The sequence below is a fragment of the Micromesistius poutassou genome (assembly GCF_964030765.1).
Source record: "Micromesistius poutassou genome assembly, contig: SCAFFOLD_5760, whole genome shotgun sequence".
In the NCBI taxonomy this organism is placed as follows: Eukaryota; Metazoa; Chordata; class Actinopteri; order Gadiformes; family Gadidae; genus Micromesistius; species Micromesistius poutassou.
The window spans coordinates 1-12,500 of record NW_028179069.1 but is presented as its reverse complement, the minus strand read 5'-3'; the positions used below and the strand labels follow the sequence as shown (position 1 = coordinate 12,500).

At 50.0% G+C, this 12,500-nt stretch overlaps 2 protein-coding genes across 3 annotated transcripts in view; one reads left to right on the top strand and one right to left on the bottom strand.

Annotated features, from left to right (window-relative positions):
- acad11 (acyl-CoA dehydrogenase family, member 11) overlaps positions 1-4,054 on the bottom strand; it is a gene marked incomplete at its 3' end in the record, with an annotated part of 5,790 nt that extends 1,736 nt beyond the window's left edge. Inside the window, exons 1-5 of the mRNA XM_084489989.1 lie at positions 4,042-4,054; positions 3,646-3,829; positions 3,302-3,401; positions 2,780-2,905; positions 1,361-1,522 (exon numbers count right to left, since the gene is read on the bottom strand). Of these exons, the coding sequence (XP_084346115.1) occupies positions 1,361-1,522; positions 2,780-2,905; positions 3,302-3,401; positions 3,646-3,767 (510 nt within the window). The remainder of the gene's footprint in view (positions 1-1,360; positions 1,523-2,779; positions 2,906-3,301; positions 3,402-3,645; positions 3,830-4,041) is intronic.
- Positions 3,414-12,494, top strand: uba5 (ubiquitin-like modifier activating enzyme 5). Of its 2 annotated transcripts, XM_084489988.1 has the most exons (13): positions 3,414-3,434; positions 4,126-4,292; positions 4,887-4,932; positions 5,037-5,126; positions 6,226-6,335; positions 6,873-6,959; positions 7,155-7,239; positions 8,047-8,151; positions 8,517-8,644; positions 9,479-9,614; positions 10,451-10,526; positions 10,705-10,814; positions 11,507-12,494. In XM_084489988.1, the coding sequence occupies exons 2-13, from the start codon at positions 4,144-4,146 to the stop codon at positions 11,582-11,584; spliced, it is 1,200 nt and encodes a 399-aa protein (XP_084346114.1). In that variant the 5' UTR covers positions 3,414-3,434; positions 4,126-4,143; the 3' UTR covers positions 11,585-12,494. The 2 variants fall into 2 exon arrangements, with proteins under 2 accessions (XP_084346114.1, XP_084346113.1); XM_084489987.1 differs by lacking the exon at positions 3,414-3,434 and having other exon boundaries at positions 4,102-4,292.
- Positions 12,495-12,500: the final 6 nt, after the last annotated feature.

Here is a 12,500-nt window from a genome sequence, read left to right as displayed (position 1 = left end):
GTCTCTGGCAGTAGGCGTGTCCCCCCCTCCCCCCCTCCCTCACCTGTCTCTGGCAGTAGGCGTGTCCCCCTCCCTCACCTGTCTCTGGCAGTAGGCGTGTCCCCCCCTCCCTCACCTGTCTCTGGCAGTAGGCGTGTCCCCCCCCCCCCCTCCCTCACCTGTCTCTGGCAGTAGGCGTGTCCCCCCCCCCCCCCCCTCCCTCACCTGTCTCTGGCAGTAGGCGTGTCCCCCCCCCCCCCCCTCCCTCACCTGTCTCTGGCAGTAGGCGTGTCCCCCCCCCCCCCCTCCCCCCTCCCTCACCTGTCTCTGGCAGTAGGCGTGTCCCCCCCTCCCTCACCTGTCTCTGGCAGTAGGCGTGTCCCCCTCCCCCCCTCCCTCACCTGTCTCTGGCAGTAGGCGTGTCCCCCCCTCCCTCACCTGTCTCTGGCAGTAGGCGTGTCCCCCCCCCCCCCCCTCCCTCACCTGTCTCTGGCAGTAGGCGTGTCCCCCCTCCCTCCCCCCTCCCTCACCTGTCTCTGGCAGTAGGCGTGTCCCCCCCCCCTCCCCCCTCCCTCACCTGTCTCTGGCAGTAGGCGTGCCCCCCCCTCCCTCCCCCCCTCCCTCACCTGTCTCTGGCAGTAGGCGTGCCCCCCCCTCCCTCCCCCCCTCCCTCACCTGTCTCTGGCAGTAGGCGTGCCCCCCCCCCCCCCCCCCCCCCCCCCCCTCCCTCACCTGTCTCTGGCAGTAGGCGTGTCCCCCCCTCCCTCACCTGTCTCTGGCAGTAGGCGTGTCCCCCCCTCCCTCACCTGTCTCTGGCAGTAGGCGTGTCCCCCCCCTCCCCTCCCCCCCTCCCTCACCTGTCTCTGGCAGTAGGCGTGTCCCCCCCTCCCCCCCTCCCTCACCTGTCTCTGGCAGTAGGCGTGTCCCCCCCCCTCCCCCCCTCCCTCACCTGTCTCTGGCAGTAGGCGTGTCCCCCCTCCCTCACCTGTCTCTGGCAGTAGGCGTGTCCCCCCCTCCCTCACCTGTCTCTGGCAGTAGGCGTGCCCCCCCCTCCCTCCCCCCCTCCCTCACCTGTCTCTGGCAGTAGGCGTGTCCCCCCCTCCCCCCTCCCTCACCTGTCTCTGGCAGTAGGCGTGTCCCCCCCTCCCTCACCTGTCTCTGGCAGTAGGCGTGTCCCCCCCTCCCTCACCTGTCTCTGGCAGTAGGCGTGTCCCCCCCTCCCCCCCTCCCTCACCTGTCTCTGGCAGTAGGCGTGTCCCCCCTCCCTCACCTGTCTCTGGCAGTAGGCGTGTCCCCCCCTCCCTCACCTGTCTCTGGCAGTAGGCGTGTCCCCCCCTCCCTCACCTGTCTCTGGCAGTAGGCGTGTCCCCCCCTCCCTCACCTGTCTCTGGCAGTAGCCGTGTCCCCGTCCGTAGTCCAGCAGGTGGAGGTCTGCGGGGCGGAGGCTGTGCAGTCGGGCCAGGACCTCCGCCGCCGCCACGTACAACGCCGCCCGCTCCGCCGGGCTCACCCCGGGGAGACGCAGGTCCCGGAACACCCGGCCCTGGGGGGGGGGGGGGGGGTGACACCTTTAACCTGCTCGGTAATGACGTGTGGTTAAAGGTGATGACACCTTTAACCTGATCGGTAATGATGACACCTTTAACCTGATCGGTAATGATGACACCTTTAACCTGCTCGGTAATGATGACACCTTTAACCTGATCGGTAATGATGACACCTTTAACCTGATCGGTAATGACACCTTTAACCTGCTCGGTAATGATGACACCTTTAACCTGCTCGGTAATGATGACACCTTTAACCTGATCGGTAATGATGACACCTTTAACCTGATCGGTAATGACACCTTTAACCTGATCGGTAATGATGACACCTTTAACCTGATCGGTAATGATGACACCTTTAACCTGATCGGTAATGATGACACCTTTAACCTGATCGGTAATGACACCTTAACCTGATCGGTAATGACACCTTAACCTGATCGGTAATGACACCTTAACCTGATCGGTAATGATGACACCTTTAACCTGCTCGGTAATGATGACACCTTTAACCTGCTCAGTAATGACACCTTTAACCTGCTCGGTAATGATGACACCTTTACCTGCTCGGTAATGATGACACCTTTAACCTGCTCGGTAATGATGACACCTTTAACCTGCTCGGTAATGATGACACCTTTAACCTGCTCGGTAATGATGACACCTTTAACCTGATCGGTAATGATGACACCTTTAACCTGATCGGTAATGACACCTTAACCTGATCGGTAATGACACCTTTAACCTGGGGGGGGGGTCCACACACCACGGGGTTCGTCAGGGTTTAACCCCGTCTTAATGCGCTAGAGTCAGCCTTTTAACAGCCTGCTGCACCTGACCCAGTAGGTCGTCGTCTGGTCCTGACGTTAGAGAACGCCCTGATCGTTTGGTCAGGTCTGATTTACGTTAACATGCTCCATCAGGTGGAACTCTCTGATCGTTTGGTCTGGTCTGTTTGACAGTCACTTGTTCCATCAGGTGGAACTCTCTGATCGTTTGGTCTGGTCTGTTTGACAGTCACTTGTTCCATCAGGTAGAACTCGATGATCATTTGGTCTGGTCTGACTTACATTAACGTGTTCCATCAGGTAGAACTCGATGATCGTTTGGTCAGGTCTGACTTACATTCCCTGATCGTTTGGTCTGGTCTGACTTACATTCCCTGATCGTTTGGTCTGGTCTGACTTACATTCCCTGATCGTTTGGTCTGGTCTGACTTACATTCCCTGATCGTTTGGTCTGGTCTGACTTACATTCACATGCTCCATCAGGTAGAACTCGGTTCCGATGACCTCATCGTTGGAGCAGAGCAGCAGGGGGCGAGCGACAGGGAAACCAACAGAGGACAGAGCCTTCTGAACCCGGAACTCCCTGTCCACCTTCACACACACACACACACACACACACACACACACACACACACACACACACACACACACACACACACACACACAATACAAAAGTAACTATCACATCAACACAGGCACTTGGCATAAAAGAGCTGGTATAAGCTTGTATATAATAAATCTCAGATAGTGGTTAAAATAGATCATGTATTTATTCTCACTCCCTGGAACCCCTGCAGGACAGCTTCAGTACTACAACTACAACAAAGTACTGTGCCTTTAAGTACTACGACTAGAAGAACCATGACTATAGTTACAACAACTACAGTACTACAGTACAGGACCGTAACGACTACAATCACTATCACCATAAGTACTCCTCATAGTGAAGTGTTGTTATATTCAGTACTGAACCCGGCCCGGACCCACCCTGTGCGCCCCGGGGAGCAGGGACCCCGGGGGTCTCTTCCTGAGGACGAGGCTCTCCGCGGGGGTCCGCACCAGGAAGGTGGGGTTGGACTGGCCGGAGCTGGAACCACAACACACACATTATGAGTGAAAGGTGAACCAGCGAGTCCACCACACACACACGCACACACACACACACACACACACACACACACACACACACACACACACACACACACACACACACACACACACACACACACACACACACACACACACACACACACAGTTTATACGGTAGTTTTAAAACAATGTCGGTCTCATATTGACTGTATTGTACCGGCGGCTGTTCATTTGGGACCTACCTGTACTGTCGGACGGTGAGGCGATCGCTCACTTGAACCTTCAACTTTCCGGACAGATACTTCTGCAGCCGAGGAACACTGAATTTGTGTTCTTCCCGCACCGCAGTCAGCTGGTCCTCCATGTCTCAGAGAGGTTAATGATCTCTGGGTGGATTGCAACTCCTTCTCTGATAACTAGTTGAACCTGAACGCACACGCACGCATGTACGCGCGCACACACACACACACACACACACACACACACACACGCACACACGCACACACGCACACACGCACACGCGCTTTACATACGGTTTTCACGGTAGTTTAAAACAATTTCGGTCTTTTATTATATAATTCGTTAGTTCTCCGTGGAGTTAGACCCAATACAAACACAGAGGCGATGTCACTAGGAACCTTTGAGTCCCGGCGCTGGGTTCCCACCCGGACCTTGTTGACAAGAACACCGTGCGTCACCCGGGTTTGGTCGACGTGTCTCAGCAGAAGAAGCCGGTCATCATGTCCACCGTGGAGGAGCTGAAGCTGCGGGTCCGGGAGCTGGAGAACGAGCTGATCCGATGTCGGCAGAAGTGTTCTGGAGCCGAGCAGCCGCTCAGAGAGAAGATCCACACCATGAGCGCGGAGGTGGTGGACTCGAACCCCTACAGGTACACTCCCATCTGGTCTCCGACTCCAACCCGTACAGGTACACTCCCATCTGGTCTCAGACTCCAACCCGTACAGGTACACTCCCATCTGGTCTCAGACTACAGGTACACCCCCATCTGGTCTCAGACTACAGGTACACCCCCATCTGGTCTCAGACTACAGGTACACCCCCATCTGGTCTCAGACTCCAACCCCTACAGGGACCCTCTCCTCTGGCCTCAGTCTGGCTGTCCTTGTTGGGGTCGGTTTGTTTGGCTCAGGAGGTACAGCGGTTTGGCTTGTGACTGGGAGGTTGCTGGTTCGATCCCCGGCTCCTCCTAGCTAGATGTGTCGAGGTGTCCCTAGTAGGCAAGACACCTCACCCTGACTGCTCCTGACGAGCCGGCTGTCGCCCTGCGTGGCTGACTCCGCTGTTGGTGTGTGAATGTGTGTCTGATGAACCATTGTGAGTCGCTTTGGATAACCGCGTCTGCTAAATGCCCTGAAATGTAAAATGTTAAAATGGAGTCAGATGTGAAATCCGGTGTGACATCCGATGTCAGGCCCGCGGTCTACTCTGGGTGTTAAACACGCACACTGTCTTTGTTCTCCAGTCGCCTGATGGCTCTGAAGAGGATGGGCATCGTTCAGGACTATGAGGTACTGCAGCTGGCCAGGGTTATTTATTTATTTATTTATTTATCCATTATATTATTACTTATCTATCAGCTGAATGTTCCGCTGACGTCTTCGCGTGTTCACAGAAAATCCGGAGCTACGCGGTGGCCGTGGTGGGCGTGGGCGGAGTGGGCAGCGTCACGGCAGAGATGCTCACTCGGTGTGGCATCGGTAAGGTAATGACACCTTTAACCTGATCGGTAATGATGACACCTTTAACCTGATCGGTAATGACACCTTTAACCTGATCGGTAATGATGACACCTTTAACCTGATCGGTAATGATGACACCTTTAACCTGATCGGTAATGATGACACCTTTAACCTGATCGGTAATGACACCTTTAACCTGATCGGTAATGATGACACCTTTAACCTGATCGGTAATGATGACACCTTTAACCTCATCGGTAATGACACCTTTAACCTGATCAGTAATGACACCTTTAACCTGCTCGGTAATGATGACACCTTTAACCTGATCGGTAATGACACCTTAACCTGCTCGGTAATGATGACACCTTTAACCTGATCGGTAATGATGACACCTTTAACCTGATCGGTAATGATGACACCTTTAACCTGATCAGTAATGATGACACCTTTAACCTGATCGGTAATGACACCTTTAACCTGCTCGGTAATGATGACACCTTTAACCTGCTCGGTAATGATGACACCTTTAACCTGATCGGTAATGATGACACCTTTAACCTGATCGGTAATGACATCTTTAATCTGATTGATGACACCTTTAACCTGCTCGGTAATGATGACACCTTTAACCTGATCGCTAATGACACCTTTAACCTGATTGATGATGACACCTTTAACCTGATCGGTAATGATGACACCTTTAACCTGATCGGTAATGACACCTTTAACCTGATCGGTAATGACACCTTTAACCTGATTGATGATGACACCTTTAACCTGATTGATGATGACACCTTTAACCTGATCGCTAATGACACCTTTAACCTGATTGATGATGACACCTTTAACCTGCTCGGTAATGATGACACCTTTAACCTGTAGGCCCTACACACTGCAGCTGCAGTCCTCGGTGTAGGGTGTAGTAGTGTGTAGTAGTGTGTAGGGTGTAGTAGTGTGTAGGGTGTAGTAGTGTGTAGGGTGTAGTAGTGTGTAGTAGTGTGTAGGGTGTAGTAGTGTGTAGGGTGTAGGGTGTAGTAGTGTGTAGGGTGTAGTAGTGTGTAGTAGTGTGTAGGGTGTAGTAGTGTGTAGGTCTGACGGTCTCTCCTCCCGTCTCCCCAGCTGCTGCTGTTCGACTACGACCGCGTGGAGCTGGCCAACATGAACCGACTGTTCTTCCAGCCGCACCAGGCGGGCATGAGCAAGGTGCAGGCCGCTGAGCACACACTCAGGTACAACGCCTCGCTGCTCGCGCTACCGAGGATCACGTTGACCGAGTGCTCAGGCACCGTAGGATCAGGGTGTTCATTTGGTCGTCACTGTTGGGATCGTGTTATTAATGTGTTCATCACTAGACCGTAGCCGTAGCTCTGTTCGCTAGCTTGATCATGTTCATGTGGTCATCAGTTTGTCATGTTATTCATGCTGTGATGGACCTGAGTTCCTCTGGCTGTTAGATGGTGTTAGAGGCTGTATCCTTGAGGCTTTAGAGGCTGTATCCTTGAGGCTTTAGAGGCTGTATCCTTGAGGCTTTAGGGGCTGTATCCTTGAGGCTTTAGAGGCTGTATCCTTGAGGCTTTAGAGGCTGTATCCTTGAGGCTTTAGAGGCTGTATCCTTGAGGCTTTAGAGGCTGTATCCTTGAGGCTTTAGAGGCTGTATCCTTGAGGCTTTAGAGGCTGTATCCTTGAGGCTTTAGTTGGCTTTAGTTCCTTGCGTTGCAGTACAGAATACAGGGTTTGGTTCTGAGCGTTCCTCTCCTCTCTCACAGGAACATCAACCCAGACGTGACCTTCGAGACCCACGACTACAACATCACCACCCTGGACAACTTCAACCACTTCATGGAGCGAATCAGGTACAGCCACACCCCCACCACACCTCGGCCCCGCCCCCCACGTAACTGATGGTGTGTGTGTGTGAGAAGGTGAGGGGTTAGAGGCTGAATGACAGATGTGTTTGTGTGTGCGTGGGAGGGTGGGTTAATGGTGAGGGAGGAGTGAGAGGGTTAGAGGGTGAATAACGTGTGTGTGTGTGTGTGTGTGTGTTTCAGTCATGGGGGGCTGGAGGAGGGGTCCCCCGTCGATCTGATTCTGAGCTGCGTGGACAACTTTGAGGCCCGGATAGCCATCAACACGGTCCGTCAATCAATACCTCACGGATCAATACCTCATGGATCAATACCTCATGGATCAATACCTCATAGATCAACAGCTCATAGATCAATACCTCATAGATCAATAGCTCATGGATCAATACCTCATGGATCAATACCTCATAGATCAATACCTCATAGATCAATACCTCATAGATCAATACCTCATAGATCAATACCTCATAGATCAACACCTCATGGATCAATAGCTCATGGATCAATACCTCATAGATCAATACCTCATAGATCAACAGCTCATAGATCAATACCTCATAGATCAATACCTCATAGATCAATACCTCATGGATCAATGCCTCATAGATCAACAGCTCATAGATCAATACCTCATAGATCAATAGCTCATAGATCAATACCTCATAGATCAATAGCTCATGGATCAATACCTCATAGATCAATAGCTCATGGATCAATACCTCATAGATCAATAGCTCATCAATAGCTCAGTCAGCTCATCAATAGCTCAGAGATCACTAGCTCATAGTTAGATATGTCATAGATAGTCGTATCGATGTTGTATTCACACGTGTTATACATGCTGTGATACATGTATCACTACGTGTAGTGACACATGTTATACATGCTGTGATACGTGTAGTGACATATGTTATACATGCTGTGATACGTGTAGTGACACATGTTATACATGCTGTGATACGTGTAGTGATACATGTTATACATGCTGTGATACATGTATCACTACATGTAGTGACACATGTTATACATGCTGTGATACGTGTAGTGATACATGTTGTTCCTGTGACTGTGACAGGCGTGTAACGAGCTGGGCCAGGTGTGGATGGAGTCGGGCGTCAGTGAGAACGCTGTGTCGGGACACATCCAGCTCATCATCCCCGGGGAGACCGCCTGCTTCTCTGTACGCGCACACACACACACGCGCACACACACGCACACACACACATAGACACACACCATGGACGCACGCACGCACACACCACGCACGCACACGCATATACACAGACGCACTCACACACACATGCACACACACATACAGACACACACACGCACACACACACATAAGGCCCTATGTGCCACGAGGCTCTTGGCGGACAGGTAACATACAGATGCACACACACACACACACATAGACCACGCAAACACACACACACACACACACACACACCTCTACCCTGGGTCCCCCTTCGTTGTGTAACCGTGTTACCCAGTTGTATGAGTGTGTGGCTGTCTTGACCCTTGACCCCGTGCCCCCTGCTGTGACAGTGCGCCCCCCCCCTGGTGGTGGCGGCCAACATCGACGAGAAGACCCTGAAGAGGGAGGGGGTGTGTGCGGCCAGCCTGCCCACCACCATGGGCGTGGTCGCCGGCATCCTGGTGCAGAACGTACTCAAGTGAGTCTTTACCTTCATCATCATCCTTTATCTATCATCTATCATCTCTATCATCTAACATCTCTATCATCTACCATCATCATCTATCATCTATCATCTACCATCATCATCCTTCATCTACCATCTAGCATCTATCATCTACCATCTCTATCATCTACCATCATCATCCTTCATCTATCATCTATCATCTACCATCATCATCCTTCATCTACCATCTATCATCTACCATTTATCATCTCTATCATCTACCATCTATCATCCTTCATCTACCATCTATCATCTACCATTTATCATCTCTATCATCTACCATCATCATCCTTCATCTACCATCTATCATCTCTCTATCATCTACCATCTACCATTTATCTACCACCTACCATCTACCATTTATCTATCATCTACCATCTATCATTTATCTATCATATACCGTCTATCATCTACCATTTATCTATCATCTACCATCTATCATTTATCATTTATCTGTCATCTATCATTTATCTATCATCTACCATCATCATTGTTTATCTTTTATCATTCATTTATCGATTATCAATTATCTCGCATTTATCATTAATCATTTATCCGATGGCTATCATTTTTCAATTATCTTCTATCTTTTATCATTTAATCATTTATATATGATCTACCATATTATCAGTAATCAATCTTTTATCATTAATCTATTTTATGTATAATTTATCTATCAATTATCCTTAATCTATCACGTACAATTAATCTATAATCTATCGGATGGCTATCATTAATCTTTAATGTATCGGTGGTTGATCTATATTTTGTAACTCAACTATAATTCATCCATGGTCACTCCTCCAGGTACCTGCTGAAGTTCGGCGTGGTGAGCCACTACCTGGGCTACAACGCCATGCAGGACTTCTTCCCCAAGATGTCCATGAGGCCCAACCCCCACTGCGACCACAGCCACTGCAGGAGGCAGCAGGCCGAGTACCAGGTGGGCTGAGACCGCTTCACACTGGTTCACACTGGTTCACACTGGTTCACACCGGTTTACACTGGGTCACACTGGTTCACACTGGGTCACACTGGTTCACACCGGTTTACACTGGTTCATACTGGTTCACACTGGGTCACACTGGGTCACACTGGGTCACACTGGTTCACACTGGTTCACACTGGGTCACACTGGGTCACACTGGTTCACACTGGTTCACACTGGTTCACACTGGTTCACACTGGGTCACACTGGTTCACACTGGTTCACACTGGGTCACACTGGGTCACACTGGTTCACACTGGTTCACACTGGTTCACACTGGGTCACACTGGTTCACACTGGTTCACACTGGGTCACACTGGTTCACACTGGGTCACACTGGTTCACACTGGTCATTCATCCATCACTTATTAGAGACAGGTCATTAAGGAGCATGGAGGGGTTAGACAGGTCATTAAGGAGCAGGTAGGGGTTAGACAGGTCATTAAGGAGCAGGTAGGGGTTAGACAGGTCATTAAGGAGCAGGTAGGGGTTAGACAGGTCATTAAGGAGCAGGTAGGGGATAGACAGGTCATTAAGGAGCAGGTAGGGGATAGACAGGTCATTAAGGAGCAGGTAGGGGATAGACAGGTCATTAAGGAGCAGGTAGGGGTTAGAGAATACAGAGACAGGTCACTGTAAAATGTTGTGGTATTTTTGTTTAAGGGAGGTGTGTGTGTGTGTGTGTGTGTGTGTGTGTGTGTGTGTGTGTGTGTGTGTGTGTGTGTGTGTGTGTGTGTGTGTGTGTGTGTGTGTGTGTGTGTGTGTGTGTGTGTGTGTGTGTGTGTGTGCAGAGGAGAGAGGCGGAGCAGCCCAGAGAGGAGGTGCTGGAGGTCGAGGAGGAGGTCGTCCATGAGGAGAACGACTGGGGTATTTATAATTATATCCCACCATATATATAATGTACCTTTTACAATAATACCGTATTATATACTATATACCATAATCGTGTGTGTGTGTGTGTGTGTGTGTGTGTGTGTGTGTGTGTGTGTGTGTGTGTGTGTGTGTGTGTGTGTGTGTGTGTGTGTGTGTGTGTGTGTGTGCACAGGTATAGAGGTGGTGTCGGAGGTGACGGAGGAGGAGCTGAAGGAGTCCTCCGGGCCCGTCCCAGACCTCCCAGAGGGCATCACTGTAGCCTACACCCTCCCTGCTCAGAAGGTCAGGGTGCTGCTGAACCTCCTCACAACTCTTCATCGTCCCGCTGGCTTTAACCGGCTCGCTTTTTTGGGTTCCTCGGGATTCGTACTCCTGCTTGAGGTTTAAGCTGCTTGGTCCAAGCTGCTTGTTTTAAGATGCTTGGTTTCGGTTCCTCGGCGTTCAGTCATGCTTGGGATTTAAGCTGCTTGGTTTTTTTGGTTCCTCGGGATTCATAATGGTGCTTTATGTTTAAGCTGCTTGGTCTAAGCTGCTTGGTCTAAGCTGCTTGGTTTAAACTGCTTTGTTCGGTTCCTCAGGATTTATAATCATGCTTGAGGTTTAAGCTGCTTGTTCTAAGCTGCTCCGTTGGGTTCCTCAGGATTTATAATCTTGCAAGAGGTTTAAGCTGCTTGGTTTAAGCTGCTTGGTCTAAGCTGCTTGTTCTAAGCTGCTCTGTTGGGTTCCTCAGGAATCATGCAAGAGGTTTAAGCTGCTTTATTTAAGCTGCTTGGTCTAAGCTGCTTGTTCTAAGCTGCTCCGTTGGGTTCCTCAGGATTTATAATCTTGCAAGAGGTTTAAGCTGCTTGGTTTAAGCTGCTTGGTCTAAGCTGCTTGTTCTAAGCTGCTCTGTTGGGTTCCTCAGGAATCATGCAAGAGGTTTAAGCTGCTTGGTCTAAGCTGCTTGTTCTAAGCCGCTCCGTTGGGTTCCTCAGGATTCGGCTGAAGGAGCGATGGTGCAGGAGACGGAGGAGAGCCTGGAGGAGCTGATGGCCCGCATGAAGCAGATCTGAAGCTAGCCGCCAGAAGCTAACGGCTAGCTGCTAGCATCGACCGCCCCTTCCTGACCGCCTGGAGCATGCCCCCATGGCTAACCTCGTTAGCATTCCCCCAGAGCGCCCACAGCACTTCTAGAGGAACGTCGTCTAGAAGCAGCTTGCTGAGCTTACTAGCATCGTCCATAATGACTTCCGGCAGAGCTAAAGCCAGTAACATGACACAGGTAACATATAGGTGCTCTTAATGCTAATATCATAACCTCTGTTCAGTGTTTTGTTCATGGAGATCTACTTCTGTAACATCACATCATCAAACGTCTTTCAATAAAATATTTATTTGATGGAACTCGTTTTCCAAAACTGCATATACATTTTTTTTTTTTTACATGATGGATACACTGATACAAAAACATGATCACAGTATACTTATGACTTATCGTACGGTAACAACATGAAACCGTACCGTAATAGTGAAGCTAACGCGGCACTTCAAACACGATTCATTATAAAAAAAGGACGACAGTTTATTTGGCATAAGGCAGTGAAGCCCAGAGACTAGCAGCACACGTCCCTGAACAAAGAAGACTGAATAGTGCAGACTGAGTAGTGCGTAGGGGGACCCTGGTGATCCATCCACTACTAGTTACTTTTAGTTCGTTACCTCACGGTTACTTCAGTCTTTCCTTTCCGTTAGTTACTAGTTACTTTATAGGTACCTCTCAGTATGACCATTCACTACTAATACCTTACCTCTGTCAGTCTATTCAGTACTAGTTACTTTAGTTACTTTATAGGTCAGTTACTTCATTCAGTCCATTCTGTACTAGTTACTTTAGTTACTTTATAGGTCAGTTACTTCATTCAGTCCATTCTGTACTAGTTACTTTAGTTACTTTATAGGTCAGTTACTTCATTCAGTCCATTCTGTACT